This window comes from Lycorma delicatula, chromosome 1 (genome assembly GCF_047948215.1).
Source record: "Lycorma delicatula isolate Av1 chromosome 1, ASM4794821v1, whole genome shotgun sequence".
In the NCBI taxonomy this organism is placed as follows: domain Eukaryota; kingdom Metazoa; phylum Arthropoda; class Insecta; order Hemiptera; family Fulgoridae; genus Lycorma; species Lycorma delicatula.
Genome location: NC_134455.1, coordinates 360,839,618 through 360,856,199, shown reverse-complemented (window position 1 = coordinate 360,856,199; position 16,582 = coordinate 360,839,618). Strand labels below are relative to the sequence as shown.

The 16,582-nt window shown below is 35.5% G+C and overlaps 1 protein-coding gene across 1 annotated transcript in view; it reads left to right on the top strand.

The window, feature by feature from the left end:
* LOC142317928 (O-acyltransferase like protein-like) overlaps window positions 1-16,568 on the top strand; it is a 60,034-nt gene extending 43,466 nt beyond the window's left edge. Inside the window, exon 9 of the mRNA XM_075354467.1 lies at window positions 16,501-16,568. Within this exon, the coding sequence (XP_075210582.1) occupies window positions 16,501-16,568 (68 nt within the window). The remainder of the gene's footprint in view (window positions 1-16,500) is intronic.
* The last annotated feature ends 14 nt before the right edge of the window (window positions 16,569-16,582 follow it).

Here is a 16,582-nt window from a genome sequence, read left to right as displayed (position 1 = left end):
ATTACCTTGGTATTTTTTATTCTGTTTTTTATAAATTTTTTCTATAATTTCGCCACTAAATATAACTATTGGTTTTATTTCATTTACTTCTTTTATAAGTTTATTTTCATGTTTTTGTACAGTGAATTTCTTTAAATATTATATTTTTATATTATTAATTTTTGTGACCAAGGGTGGTTAGAATTAACGGTATTGCAATAGTATTTTTTATGGGTTTTCTGTAAACTGATGCTTCTATTATAACAAAAATCTGTTTATGTTTACTTTGATTTCAATATCTAAAAAAATGTATTTCTCTGTTATTTTCTATTTAAGTAAATTTTTAATTCTTATTATAATTAAGTTTATTTCAAACTATCAAATGTTCGTTATTTATAGTTAAATATCCATAATAGTATTTGGTGTGTAATTATTATACCATGAATTACTTTATTTTCAAAATCTTATATAAATATCTCAAACATAATAGCAGATGTAGGTGATCCCATTGGTAAACCTTCTGTTGGTAAATAACAATTATTCTAATACTCAAAGTAATCTTGAAAACAAATATTTCATATAATAGTAAATAATGCATTGGTGTATTCTGGGGTTTTATTTAATCTATTTTTTATTATTTCTCTTGTCTTGTCTACATATATTAATTATATGTTAGCGATATAACTTAACATTTTTGTGTTAGAATTAACTTCAATAGAATTTAATTTCTTTATGACTTTATAACCATTTTTTTCATTATGTTTATCAGTTAGATTCATTTTTAATCTAAACATTCTATCTATTATTTTAGCTATGAAATATGCAGGTGCTGTTTTAAAATTCATTAAAGGTCTTATAGGATTATTTATTTTATGTAATTTTGGTATTCCAGTGAGTTTTGGGGGGATGTATATAGGGATATAACCTTAAATGGACATTTATTTGTTATCATAGTTAAATATCAATTTATATTTAGATATTAATTCTTATGACTAATAATTAGTTATAATATGAAATATAATTATTATATTTCTTATTTGAATCTTATCCGTATTATCAATTTCACCAATATTAAATTCAGTACAAATTGCAATGTTCTTGACTGTATTATATTTATTGCCATCATTTAAATTTAATTTCAAAGCATTTGTAAATATTAATTTTTATTTTTTATCAATATATATATATATATCAGGAACAGGATGCAGTTTCAAACAAAAATTCAATAAAAACCTAAAAGCTCCTCATAGCAACATAAACATTCACTTACTAAATTATAGACAAATTCACCAACAATGACAACAGCCACATCATTAAAAAAAACAATGTTTTAACATAATTGAATATTATTAAATATATAAATATACAAAGAAAAAAATATAAAAATATATAACAGAAATTTTTAACTGCATTTTTTATATGTATTTGCCTAATTAAGAAAAACAACCATCAACAGTAACAGTAGTTGAAGCTAAATAACTTGGTAAGATGGCTGCAAACATGATTAAAAACATTTTGGAATAATTGTTTTCTAAAATAAAAATCATTTTGTGATACAGTTTGATTTATTGTATCATTACAAACCGTTTTAAATTTCTTATATTAATATTTTTATTATAATTTCCAATTTAATAATGATCAGTGACCCACATAAAAAGAATATTTTCAGATGATTTTATAAAACTATAAATTTTACTATAACTATAAATTTTGGTACATTTTCAAAATGAAGTATTATTTACAATTGTTTTTTTTAATTTTTTTATTACAATATTTAAAATTTAACAAATAATTTATTAAAAAACATTATTATTCATCAGTGCTGTAAATTCAAATTTTCTTTAAAATTAAGGATTCCTTTAAAATGAAATATATAATTGTCTCAATGAGTATCTTTTCTAATTCTTTTATTTAATTCTGGGCCCATCAGTTACCTGTACATCAAATCTTTTGCTTTTGCTCTTTTTCTGTGAAACAGCTACATATGAGTATACCAGCAAACAACATTACAATAAACACAGTTGTTATTCACAACACCTCAAATTATTTCAACCACATAAACACTCGTCTTTTAAGGATTATGATCCACACACAGACTACTTAATACTCAACCACATTATCCGAAGATCACATAGATGATTCAGCATTATAATATATCTTTCATATACAAATGGTTGTAATTTACTGATTAATTTCAGTGTAAAATAGTTAAAGTAAATATAACTACAAACAAGAAATACATCATAATAAAATGCCTAAACACAAACAGTAAAAATAGCTCACAATAAAAAATAATAAAACACACTGTATTGTTTGCTGTACAGTCTTTACAGTAAACAATAAAAACTATCATACACAAAACAGATTGACCCAGTGACATACATAATACATGGGCCATAGGTGAACATACAGCGATTTTGCTTTATTAATGTTATCGTTCATACAAAAACTACTCATAGTTAAACTTAACCATTCAAAGTACTTTGTACTCTTTGCATAAACTTATACTCAAATGAATTTGTTCAAATTAGTAATCATCATCAAATGTAGGTTTGATTTCTTATGTTTTCAGTAATATCTAATTATATATAAATGAGATGTAAAGTTGAATGACATACAAGTTATACTTACTTCCATTATTTCAACTATACAGGTCATAAATAATACTTCTCTAATTTGTTGTCCAGTTTTCCTCAAATGCACATTGTTCAACAATATGATGAAAGTCATCAACAACTAATGAGTCCACACCATTTAATCTAAGCATTTGGCTAGAATCATCGTCAGTACTGACTTCCACTCATTTTTCTCATAGCCTCACTTCTGACCTTGTTCCACATCTATGTGTTGTAGCTGCACGTTAAAATAAATAATGTATTGCATATCACTCTTTCAGGTCTTTATTTATTTCATTATAGTTTTTATAATGTGAAAAATCCTGCATCCAAATGAATCCTTATACTTATTAATTTTACAAAATTATGTACTTGAATATTTGGGTTAGGTAATTTTGAAATATTATTATATTTTAAGTCATTGACTATTTTAATTGTTCTGCTGAGGATTGTGAAAGTAATACAGAAAAATATTGTTTCAACATATTGCCAAACTGTATTTTTGTAGTTTCAAAGGAAATTTATAAAGATCATTGTAGATAAATACACTCAAATTGACAGCAACTTCTTTATATTAACAAACAGCTACTAACAATTTTTTAATAAAGTTCTCTTTGTGCTCATTTTAGGACAATTTTCATGTAATCTGATTTTTTAAAAGTTAGGTTATAATTTTTGTTAAAATAAAACGCAGGCAATTATTTTTAATTTAAAACATATTTTATTAGAAGGGCAATTTTTTTTTCCCAAAAACTGGTACAGGAATGGTTTTCTAGAACCAGTATTCTGATCCAAACAAAGTAGTTTCTAGGCATGAAAAATAGATATTAATGTTAACAAGTATAAATCATTTACAAATAATCAAGATATTAATCAAATTTTTTAAAATTAATTTTAAAAAATGGTCCATAAATAAATAAATATGAAATAAAAAGGTTATGTACAATAAATTTACACTGAATCACTGTGAAATCCTTTTCAATAAAAATTGCTACAAAAAAATTAGCTTCCTGTTACTTCCCAACTCAACATTTTTGATGATGTTTTTTCTTTCCTCACTTTTTTAGCATCCAAATAAACAAAACCTTTTCCTCCTATCCTGTCCATCACACTTTTTGTTTCAGAAACCTCTCACACTTCCACATTACTTTTTTTAAATTTAATTTATGATTAACTATACAAAATTTGACAATTATAGATCTCATAAAATATTAAAAATCGCAAAAACCTTTTTTCTTCAGATAACAACAGCATTTGGTGATGTAATGGGATCAATATTTTCAGCACTATTATTATTTCTGCTTTTTGAAGCACCTGGTTGTGCATTGGAAAGAGTTTTGCTAGGTCAAGGTGAGCAGAAATAAAGATGTAGTGTAAATCATAAAGTTTTAGCTAATACAACCCTTTATACTTGAGGGTTAACAAAGAAGCCACGGTACAAAATTATCATAAAAACCAACTGATAAAATTTTGTACACAAAGAATGCATGAAATTACTAAAAATTTTTATTTCAGATATTTTTTATTTTAGCTACAAAATAACAAAGACACAAGACAACAAAAAAATAATAATTTGGAAGTGAGATAAAAGTAGGCAAATTAAAATGTATTTTTTATGCTGAATCTTAAAATGACATCAGTTTTTCTTCATCAACCTCAGATTTTTAGTTGACCCTTTAAAATATTGAAAAACATGTTAAATAATAAAATACAAGGATAATAATTACAATTAAAATTCCTGCCTTTATTTTGCAGACATTTACATTTATCTTAATTTATTTTCTTATTTTCCTTTTGTGTTCAATGAAGTCTTCTCTTTTTATCATCCAGCAGTAGTCATGAAGTATGATGAGTAGTCACTCATTATATCTTCATCCCATCTGCCTTGATAATGTTCTTACATCTGCAATATATCTTAGTGGCAATATTTCTCCTTGTTTGTCACTGATGTCACCCGTTTAAAGGGAAAAAGTCCAAATGAGAATGTAAAAAATGATTTTCAATAAAATTCTACAGCCTAAATTTTTGGGTTCATATAAGATGATCATGGTTTTCAGAATTTTGTTTCCAAGAAAACCACAATCTGATAGTTCTTTAAGATTGAGTTTGCTGTCAAAATATACTTCAAAATTTTCTTATTTGTGGCCTGATGTATAAATTTGACATCAATTAATTGTGAAAAAACCTCAGCTATTTATTTAAAGCAGTCTCCATCTTTATCTAATGCTTTACAAAATTCTTCATCAAGCGTGGTTTTCTGTGTAAGGTGGTAAAATAATACAATCTGGTTCAACAAGGGGAATATTGACATTTTCCTTTCCTGGGGTAAACTGATTTCTTTTTGGTCAGTCTTTAACTGTGTACTGTTTATATGTAGCCTGACTATCCCACAAACACAAGAAACACATACATTTTGTAAAGCCACATTGAAAACCTAGAAGAAGCCCTATCGCTTTCAGGTCAGCAATGATTCGTCATGAGTGTTCATCATACTCAATAGCTTTTAAAATTTTGACATACTTTCATTCCTACAGCATGTGGTACCAGTATAGAATAAACCTTATTTGAAATATGCAACAAAACTGCCTTTAAGCTTCTTTTTGATAAGTCTATAAATAAACGCCAATCATGAATGACATATTCAATGTTCAGACTGACAAAGTTCAGACATTAGCCCCCAAACACCATAGAAGGAATAAATTAAAACATCTCTTCTGAAGTATTTCAGTAAATTTTTTTGTTTTAATTTCTATATACTGACATTTTAGATTCCTTGTTCAATAAATTCCATTTTTAAAACATGAACCTATGAGTTTTGCATGTTGTTTCAACAAATACAAGTTACGAATTAGATCGCTCTATTCTGCTTGTGATGAGGTGAGGTTTAGTATTTGATTCGTCTGGAATGTAATTAATATCTATTAAGTTGAGGATTCATCAGTTAAGCTTTCCGGGGAATCAGAAATTTCTTTCCAAGAAGTTTGAGCGATCGGAATCTGTAAATCAACCCCATTAAGTACTAGTCTCATAGCTGAACGAACATTTGGGTATGCAATACTACTTTTGTTGTTTGAATAGAAACCAGTACCATTTGTACACAAAAATAGAAGTCATCATAATGGTTAGTAGGCTCTCGCCAAATCATAGATACACCAAAAGGCAAATGCTCTTTTTTTCCTTTTAACCATCAGGTTAGTTTAATGTAGCACTTGATGCATGCTACAAGTGGAGCCCAGAATTTATCTTGGTCTCCTAAGGGACAGTCAAAATAATGTTTGTAAGCAGCTTTCAAAAGATTTGATACTGGTTTTTGCTGATTTTTCATGGTGAATTCTTTGCAAATATAACAAAAAATATTTGGGGAATTTTTACAAGCCTGATTTTTATTCATTTTAAAATTCAAAATGTTTTAATGAATGAAACTAAACTGAAATATTACAATAATACTTAATTATAAAAATTAAGTTTTAATTTCATAAAATTGTTTCATCATGGACTGATTGTACCATGGAGTGCAATAAAACACAGTGCAAAACATACACACGGAACGGAACGCAAGAATGGCAGGAGTTTAAATATTTCTCCCTACAGATCACAGAACCTGGACAATGTCCCTTGCTGCTGTATCTTTCTATTATAGGCCGGATTTCATCGGTTATTTAGTGGTGGTTATACATTTTAAGTTTTATTTATGAACGGATTTGGTAATTTGCGTTCCTATCCGTATGAACCATCGTGAAATTTATTTACTGGTTCTGACCGTGAGAGAATAAGCTTTTGAGCCTAGTAATCCCGTCGTGATTCTCCTTTCGGTACCAGCAGCTATGGGCTAGCAGGAGAGCGCCTAACAGAGCCCTAGTTATTTGAAGGGGGAAATGCGCCCCGTTCTCCGGAGGGAGTCGCATATGCTGACTAAATGAAATTGTGGATGGTGTGGGGTGTTGTCAAGCTTTTTAGAGTTTTAACAAAATTTAATTGCAAAAACGGTCACTTTCGCGGTCGGAATTTTCGCGCGGTTTCCATTTATAGGTTAGGGGATATATAGAGGCTCCTAACCCTGGTTTGTCATTTTTTGACTCTCGTACCCCCTTCACGGTGGTTCGTTTAATACAGCATAAAGAAGTTTTCTTATACCCTGTGGAGTAGGGTCCTCTCGGCAGATGTCCCGGAGATGGCCGTGTTCGGACACGGTCGCTCTCCCGAACAGTCTGTATGCCTGCGCCACCCCCACCTCGGATACGGTGTGTAATCCCGCATCTTGGCGAAGCCTACGATGCGCAGTCCTGCATCGTGACGTTTCTGACGAACCACGGTGCTCCAAATATCGTCCGCAACGCTATGTTTTGGACGGCTTCTAATTTCTTTTGAAGCGTGGAGTTCAACAAAGTTCCCCATGCCGGGTAAGCATATGTTAGAATTGGCAGGACGTATAGCCGAAAATTGAGCAATTGGTCGCCAGTGGATATGGGCTGGCATTGTTCAGAACTGGGTATAGTGAGGCCCTGACGGCCTCATTTTCTCTCCTGAGATTTCCAGCTGCCTGGCTGGAGCACGTGTCTTGTATGTGAACATCATTGCCACCGATTTTTCACCATTGATCTTAATTCTCCACATATCGAGTCACGGCTGGAATGGAATGGAATGCAAAGTTGGCAGGAGTCTATTACTCCCTACTTTATCGCAGAACCTGGACAGAGTCCCTTGCTGCTGGATCTTTCTAATCGGGCTTGTTTTTAAAAGGGTTATTTTTTTAATCTCGGATCTAATTTTTCAAGTTTTGTGTATTATTATTTTAGTGAATTTAAGACGGATTTAATTGCATTCCAATCCGTTGTTAAACCAGCGTTATCGAACCCATTTCATGGGCCGACCGCGGAAGGCTAGGCTTATAAAGCCTGTCCTCCCGACGTAATTCCCCTTCAGACCGTCCACTGAAGTCCTTTCGGTGCTAACTCTTTAATAGGCTAGCAGGAATACGCCACAACGGGGCACTAGCTATAAGGAGGGAGCAATGTGTCCCCTTTTCCGGAGGAGTCGCAATTGCTGGGTTATTTTATCTTACTGTAAGTTTAACTTACAGATGGTGATACCTATTCGCGATCGCGGTTTTGGGGCGGCGATTTTCTGGAAAGAAGTAAACAGTAATTATTCTCTCCACGTAATTATTAACCTTCAGACACGCGTGTATCTGAGAAGGGGTTGGGGGGACCGCGTGGCCGCAGTGAAGAAACCATTTGTTTTTGTGGTGGCTGTTGGCATCTGCAACAAAAGAAGCAGAACACACACACGAGAGAAAAAAAAAAAAAAAAAAAAAAAAAAAATTAATTTTTACTTTCCTTTCGACTGGCAGGATGAGACGGCACGACGCGTCGTTCCACATCCACGTTTCTCCCGTTTCTGAAACAAGAGAAACAGAACAAAACACACGCGAGAATAAAAAAAAAAAAAAATTTTTTTCCCCTTTTTTTTTCCCTTTTTAGACCGCGTTTTTGTTTTGTGCGCGACTTACCGTATTTGAAGTCTTCAAACTATATAACTCGCGAAAAAAAACTATTCACTCGCGACCCCGGAAACGCGTCTGACGCACTATTCCGTTTATGGCTCATGCGATATGGAGGCCCCTAAGCCTGGTTTGTCGATTTTCGGCTACCGCACCGCACCATCACGGTGGTTCGTCCAGTACGGCGTGAGGCCGCTTCCTTACAACTGTCGGAGTTGGGTCCTCTCTGCAGATGTCCCGAAGATGACTGTGTTCGGACACAGCCGCTCTCCCGAACAGTCTGCGCGCCTGCGCCACCCCCACCTCGGACACGGATTGAAATCTCGCATCAGATCGGAGAGTGGCGTTCCTGACGAACCACGGAGCTCCAAAGATCGTCCGCAACGCGATGTTTTGGACGGCCTCGATCTTCTTTTGAAGCGAGGAGCTCAACATTGCCCCCCATGCCGGGTAAGCATATGTTAGAATCGGCAGTACGTACAGCCGAAAAATGAGAAGCTTAGTTGCCAGTGGGTATGGGCTGGCACTGTTCAGCACTGGGTATAGTGAGGCTCTGGCGGCCTTAGCCCTCCGGGTCGCATAATTTACATGTTCGCCGAAGGTAAGCCGCCTGTCCAACACCACCCCCAGGTACTTAACTGTTTTCTCAAAAGGGATTTTCTCCCCTGAGATTTCCAGCTCTCTGGTCGGTTTTCGTGTCTTGCATGTGAACATCACGGCCACCGATTTTTCACCGTTGACCCTGATTCTCCACATGTCGAGCCACGGTTCCACTAAGTCCAGCTGCCTTTGGAGCCTCCGGACCGCGTAATCCACATTTGCGGATTCGTAGAAATATGCCGTGTCGTCTGCGTAAAGGGCCGTTTTGACCCCTTCCGACAGCGGCATATCGTTCACGTACAAAGTGTACAAGAACGGGGAAAGTACTGCTCCTTGGGGAACCCCAGCGGCTATTTCTCTGGTGGAGGAAATCGTTTCCCCTACGCGCACGACAAAATGTCGGTCTAGCAGATATGACCGCATCAGTCTGACATAGCGGTAGGGGATCGCCGATCGCGCTAGCTTATAAAGCATCCCGCTATGCCAAACTTTGTCAAAGGCCTTGGCCACATCCAGAAAAACGGCTGCAGTCACCCGTTTCCTGTTCAGGCCTCCGACAAGGTCGTCTATTATTTTTACCAGTTGGAGGGTGGTTGAGTGACCCTCCCTGAACCCAAATTGCTCGGGCCGCACTTCTCCCTCCATGTATCGCCTCAGTTTTTCGAGAAAAATCCTCTCGAACAACTTAGACAATACCGGTAACAGGGAGATTGGCCTATAATTCCGTGGGAAAAGTAAACTTTTCCCCGGTTTGGGTAAACATACGACTTTGGCCGTTTTCCAACAATTCGGGAAATATCCAACGTACAAAATGGACGTGAATATCACCGAAATTGCTGTAATCACGGAGGCCGGTATGTTCCGGAATGCACGGGCGCTGATCCCGTCGACACCCGGGGCCTTGTCGGGGCTTGTGGCCTTAATGGCTGCGGAAACTTCCGCTTCAGTGACTTGGTCGAGTCACGGCTCTACTAGATCCAATTGCCGTTGGAGTCTCTCGATCGCGTAATCTACACTTCCGGATTCATAATAATATGCCGTGTTGTCTGTGTATACAAGAACGGCGAAAGCACTGCTCCTCAGGGGACTCCAGCGGCTACGTCTCTGGTGGAGGAGCTTGTTCCCCCTATGCGTACAATAAATTAATTGTCGGTCTAGACCGACAATTAATATGTCAGATTTATAATAATGTCAGACAATTAATAATGTCAGACAATTAATAATGTCAGATTGATACGGTCAAGACCGTATCAATCTGACATAGCAACAGGGAATGTGCGAATTTATACAGCAAGCCGCTATGCCAAACTTTGTCAAAGGCTTTGGCCACATCTAGAAAAACGGTTGCAGTTACCGCTTTTCTATTTAGGCCTCCGACAAGACTGTCGATTATTTTAACCAGTTGGAGGGTCGTCAAGTGGCCCTCCCTGAACCCAAATTGCTCAGGCCGTACTCCTTTTCCCAAATGTCGCCTAAGTCTCTCCAGGAAAATCCTTTCAAACAGCTTTGACAATACTGGTAATAAGGAAATCGGCCTGTAATTCTGTGGAAAGAGCAGAGTTTTCCCAGGTTTGGGTAGGCGTACCACCTTTGCAGTTTTCCAGCAATTCGGAAAATATCCAACGTACAAAATTGACGTGAATATTGTGATTATGGTCGCTATAAGAGCGGGTGAAACATGACGGGATCGGTGCCCGCGCATTCTGGAATGCGCGGGGCCTTGTAGCTTTGATTGCAGCGAAAACCTCCGCCTCAGAGACTTTGTCTATTTCTAGTGGGGCGTCCTCCACCTGTGCTAAATAATATACGAGGAAGGACTCCACCTAGGCTGTGTGGTCGTCGTTTGGGGCGGGAGGGGGGTTTTGGAGTAAATTGGTTCTCCAAGGTGTCGGCGAAAACCTCCGCCCTGTCCGCCTCCGAATATGCCAGAAGGCCTCGTTGCCCCACAACCGAGTGGCGGGGCTTCTTTCCTTCTCATAGTTTTTTGTTTAGCCTGAACACCGAGGAGTGGTCGTCTGAGACCGAGGCGAGGTATTCATTCCACGAATCCTTTCGATGTTGTGCCAGCAGCTCAGTTTCACAGAACCTTTTCCAATTCACTGACCTTCGGAGTATATAGTCGTGGGGGGGGGGGGGGTCTCGGCCGCACCCTGCTTAGCGCAACTCCAATAAGACAGAAGAGTGGTCCGAGCCGAGGTCTTCTATCGTTTCAATCATGACCGGAGTTGTTACCGCCTTCATGATTGCGATGTCGAGTACATCAAGTTTCGTTCGATGAACGAAGGTGGGCACCTCAGGGCCTATGACGACTAACCGGCGTGCTCGTGCCCTTTCGTATCGCAAGCTGCCATTTGCACGTCAGATTGCTATTCCAAGATTTGTGCTTAGCGTTGAGGTCGCCCATGAGTATCATGGGCCCATCCCAATTTTCTAGTACGGCATCTAGCTCTGCGCCGGGTATCGCTGAGTTTGGTTTATTAAGGCGATACACCGTGCCTAGATGCTCCACATGTACACAAGTCTGCTCAATTACGTTATTGTGGAGGTCGACCCGTATGTGTATGTGGCGTCTGTGAACTACAATTGAAGTTCCGCAGTTGGCAGGGCGTCCGAGTCGTACTGGCCTCTCCGTCCTATACGTAAAGTAATTCCGAATGGCAAGTTGTTTGTTCGCGTTCAGACAGGTCTCAGACAACAGTATTACGTCTATTAGTAGATCCTTGGCCAGACCGCAAAGTTCTGCCGTCTTGCCTACTACTGAATTGGCGTTCCACTGTAGCAGTCTGAGAGTTTTCCTAACTATATCTAGATAGTAGGTTCATGAGACACTCTATGAAGGACTGAATATAGTCCTTCAGAGATTTTTCTTGGAGCAGGCGGGGCAATATTGCTAGAATTTCCGGTAGGACATCCTTAATTGTCACTTGTGACAAGAAATCCATATCGGAACTCTCCTTCGGAAGTGCGGTTATATTTATTTTGCCGCTGGAGGGGCCAGGAGTCGTTAACGCCTTTTTGGTGAGGCGTGGGGCTTCTGGGACCTTGGAGCTGTGCCTTGCGGCAATAGTTCGAGTGGCCGAACTTTTGCCATCTGTGGAGGACCCCCTCGAGACACAAATGCGGTCAGCTTAATTCTACAATAGAATACATTTATGACCTGGAAAACTTAAAACGAAGCATGTGGGGGTCTCCCATCCGTCCCTTGTCGTCAGCTTTTTAATTGAAACTGCCTCGTAACCGAGCGAGGTCAGCTTCTCTTTTACCTCTTCCGTAGTGGCCCCATAAGGGATGCCCTGGATAACCACTTTGAGCTCCCTATCTTTTGGGAGCTGAAAGGCGACTCCCTTGAAATGCAGAAAAATCTGTACTTCCCTAAAGTCGCCTTCGCTGCTTAGTTGCGGCCTTACAGAGAGCCCGGTACTTTTGGCTCCCAGGCGCCCTCTTATAATGGCATAGATTGCTCTCGCCAGCGTTGGCCACTCGTTGGGGCAGTCCAACATGATAGGTGGGATTTTCTCCCGCCTAGTGACCGGAGATTGCGAGACATTTCCATCGCTAACCTCCATGCCGTTTCAGACCTGCCCCTCTTAGTGTTCGGCTCCTCAGGGGGTTGATCATACCGACATACGCTTTACACGTTTTCTTGTTCCCACACCGTTATCCTCTTCTCCATCAGAAAATTCCGCGAGGGTGAACGAGGAGGAGGAGGCCGAGTTCGGATAAAGTCCAATTTAAATGAGTTAATTAATTAAATTAAATTAAGATTAACTTATTATAAGAAGTTAAATTAAATTAAGTAATATCAATTTAAAGAAAATATAATAACAGTTATTATATTTTATAGATATTAATATTTATAAATTAATTAAAGAATTAGGAATAAAATTACTTGTAAAAGTTCAACAGTATTCACTAATATATTAACTTATAGAAATAAATAAAATTAGGAAGTTTTTAAGCAAAGGTTTAAAACTTATCCAGTCGTTGACAATAGCTTTGGTATGTGGCTGACAGCCTAGGTAGGCTTCCTAACGGGATGTTGCCGACGTCACATGGTCATAGACACAGGTAGCTGGAAACAAAGCAGAACACCAACACACAAGCACTAGTAACATACACTAATGCAGGATAACCATTTAACACAACCTTTCACGTTCACTTCTCAACAAAACACACACATGTATACACACATGCATGCACACACACACAATGCACACATACAAGTATGTATACACATGCGTGTACATACACACACATCTTAACAAATCTTAGTCATAAAAATCTTTTACTAAATTTATGGCATCACTTATGAAACAATCTTTATAACATGATAGAATCACTGCAACTGAAGATTCACAGCAACTCATACAAATAGCTGAACTCCTACTGAAGAAAATTTCATCATGTTGAATTGCTCATTATTTGACTCACTACATGTCTATACATGTTCAGCCTGACATGAAATGACATCATTCGACTTATTTATCAAGAAATCTACATCATGATCACAATATAAATCAGATGTGAATATACAAATTTACTAAACATACATGTAACAAATATACTAAGTTATTTGTATTGTTTGTTCCGTGAATGATGGAACAAACAATACAGCGTATAACATACTATATAGAACACCTACTCCCATTTCAGTTCAAAATTTTATGTTGACCCGTGAGATTAAGGAAGAGATCATGGTGGACTATCATATGATACACAAATCTTAAAATCTGAAGGCTGAAATGCTTATTTGAATATATGAACACGTTCCTGGTGGTTTTCATTTTCTCTTAAGCTAATCCAAAGTACTAGGCACATTCTACCTCATCACATGACAAAACATGTACTAATCCTTTGATGGCTCACTCATTATGTAATGCAGCAAAGTTGTATAATAGTCCTCCAAGTATAATCAACAATAGCTATTTTAAGGCATCCCAAGCTATTCAGTCCTATATCTTCCTTAATTTTTTATCAAGTGTGCCTACATTTTTAGCTTCCCAGGGGACTTCATAGACTACAACATAATTTCTACTTTTTTAAACCTATAACTTCAATCAAATAATGCGATTTCTTTTCTGTCAACTAAATGTCATGGAAAAAATTTCCTTAACTCTAAAATTAGAAATTTCTAGTTCAATTCTTTTGTGTTCTATTTTGTTGGTCATCTGATTTTGTTCAGCCATATAAAAAATAAATAACTGCTTCAAGTGCTGTTGAATTTGTGATCTATTTATTACTAAATTAAAGAAGGGAAAATAAAATAAAACCAATGCATTAAAATATGAGTCACATAAATTTAATGGCAACCAAAAAACAGCAAAATCTGTGAACTTAAGAATAAAAGAAATTAGAACACTGGGTTAAAAAACTGAAAACACTGGTGGTCATTGATGTATTAATGAATCGTCAGCTGACTATAAATGATGTACTAATAGGTAAGAGCAATTTAATAAGATGCAAGACAAAACATTTAAAATTCCATTACTTAAATAAGCATTTAAATAAGTATTTATTAACTTATACCACAAAAAAAGCTAGACTACTAATCACATGTTTTAAACTTACAAATTCATAAACAAACACCAATAGTTGTAAAAATAGCACTACTAAAAATTCATGAGGTTTTCAAGAACAACATTTTACTAGAGGCAAGTGAAATTTTTGAATTATTACACTTTAAATAATTTATTAATATTTTATAATTAATCTTTAAATAATTTAAAGAAAAACCAAGTGTAAGTGTCACAGTGGAATTTAGACTTCTAAAATGTGGCTGGAAACAAATATGTGGTACTTATTTTAAGAAATGCCTGGCCTTGAATAAAAATTTAAGTTAAATTAAAAATTTAACTTAAAGCTGATAACTTCTTTTGTAGTCAGTTTCTCTACATAATGTTTTATAAAAAGTGCTTTAGAAATTCTTTAGAATTTCAGAATTTTTTCAGTTATTTGACAATCGTCTTTATAAACTGTTTTATCTCATAAATTTTTATTGCATAATTCATGAAAGTGAAAACAAGAATTGCTGAAATAAATAAGTTATACATAAAAGGCTTCTTTTCAGCTGTTGTAAAGTATCCAAAATTAAGCAATGAACAATTCTGCAAGTGGCCTTGGTCAAGTACTTGTATCATACACCAAAATGCAGAATACTAATCAATATCTTGTATCCACTTCTTCATCCTACGCATAATAATCACTTGCACAATTCTGCAAAAGTAATAGATTATAATAATATAATATTAATAGTAATATATTATAATATTCAAAATATCCAACTTCAGTTAATAATAAAGTATTAATTAATTACAGCTTAATTAAAAAAGATTGTTAAAAGACAACAGCATAAATAATTCAACAATATAATCTGTTATTCAGAGTCTGTTGTAAAGACTCAATTCAGCATTTGCTTCCTAATGGAACTGGGATTAAGGAGATGAATTTTTTTATGAACATGAAAAAGTAGTATTATGAATATCCCTTGAGTTGGTTGTTGTTACTGGAAGGTAATATCAACAGAAAGTAATATACTAAAGAAGCATTCACATAACCACAATAAAGAGCAGGAAGTGACAAACTTATAGTAATCTGATGTACAACATCCTACTTAGATAATCAGTTGCTTAATGGCTCTATTTACTTACACTAGCTCTATTTACTTACACTAGCTGTGTAAGTAAAGTTGCCGCAGTCTAAATGTGTGTTAATACATTGTCACCCATAAGTTAAATAAAAAGTTAAATCCAACTAAACGAACAACTACTGCATTCAAATTATGTACGTTCTGACTTTCCAGTGTTAAAAACTAGTTAACTAACTTTAGTATAATGAATGCACACAGAATAGTGAAACATAATCACAGTTGTACAATTTAAGAATGTATATCAAAAGTAAAACCTGGTAGGTCACTTAAACAAAATATGCAAACTAAAAGAAATTAATTACAACAAACTCAATAATCTTATTTTTAAAATCACTACTATTTTCTAAGCACTTTTTACATATGTGAAACAACCTTAACATGTTGCATACATAAATTTATTTCCACCGGTTTTCTACTCCTTGAATTATTGAAGACGTAGTTGTCACAAGGACAAAAAAATAATTTTTCCACAAAGCAGAAGCTACGCTAATAAGGTTCCCTTGAATTTTTTTTTACATTCTTCTATCATAGATGATACACAGCAAGAATGGTTGTATAGACAACATTAATGTGAAAAAATGTTTCATTACTGATCACCATATCCAAAAAAATTCTCTCCCTGTTTTTCATAAATATTCAAATATTTGCTTGTAGATACCAACATTTGATTCAATTATTCAAAAAGTAGCATCCTTCAACCTTTCACATGCTCACCAGCCAACATTTCTGGAACCCATATTACCAATTTTATGAAAGTCTACTTGGAAATTCTGTTTAAATATTTGGAAATTCTAAATTATGTCATCCATCTAAACTCCAGGCTTCCCACTTCTATCTTCTCTATGAATAATTGCAAAGTCTTCATTGAGCTCATAACATCACATCTTACCATTTCTCCCCCTTTACACAAAATTCATAATGCTATCGGTGCCAATGACTTATGAATTATTAAACTGAATCAGAGAATGTATCAACTGTGAGAGTTATCACTACTGTAACAGAAAAGAAAACCAGAAACTTAATGATTAATAGCTACCTAATAGATAAAGATGAGGCTATTGAGGATATGATCCAATTTAATGTTTCCAATCACTTGCTATTAGCAACTGGTCTTTATTAATTTGTGAAATGAATAAAGTTTCTTTTATTTTAAATTTCAGATAAGAAGATGAAGAAGCCAAAAGACAATGAGAAAGCGATAGAATTGGAAAATGCACATGAACAATAAATAATCTAAAACAA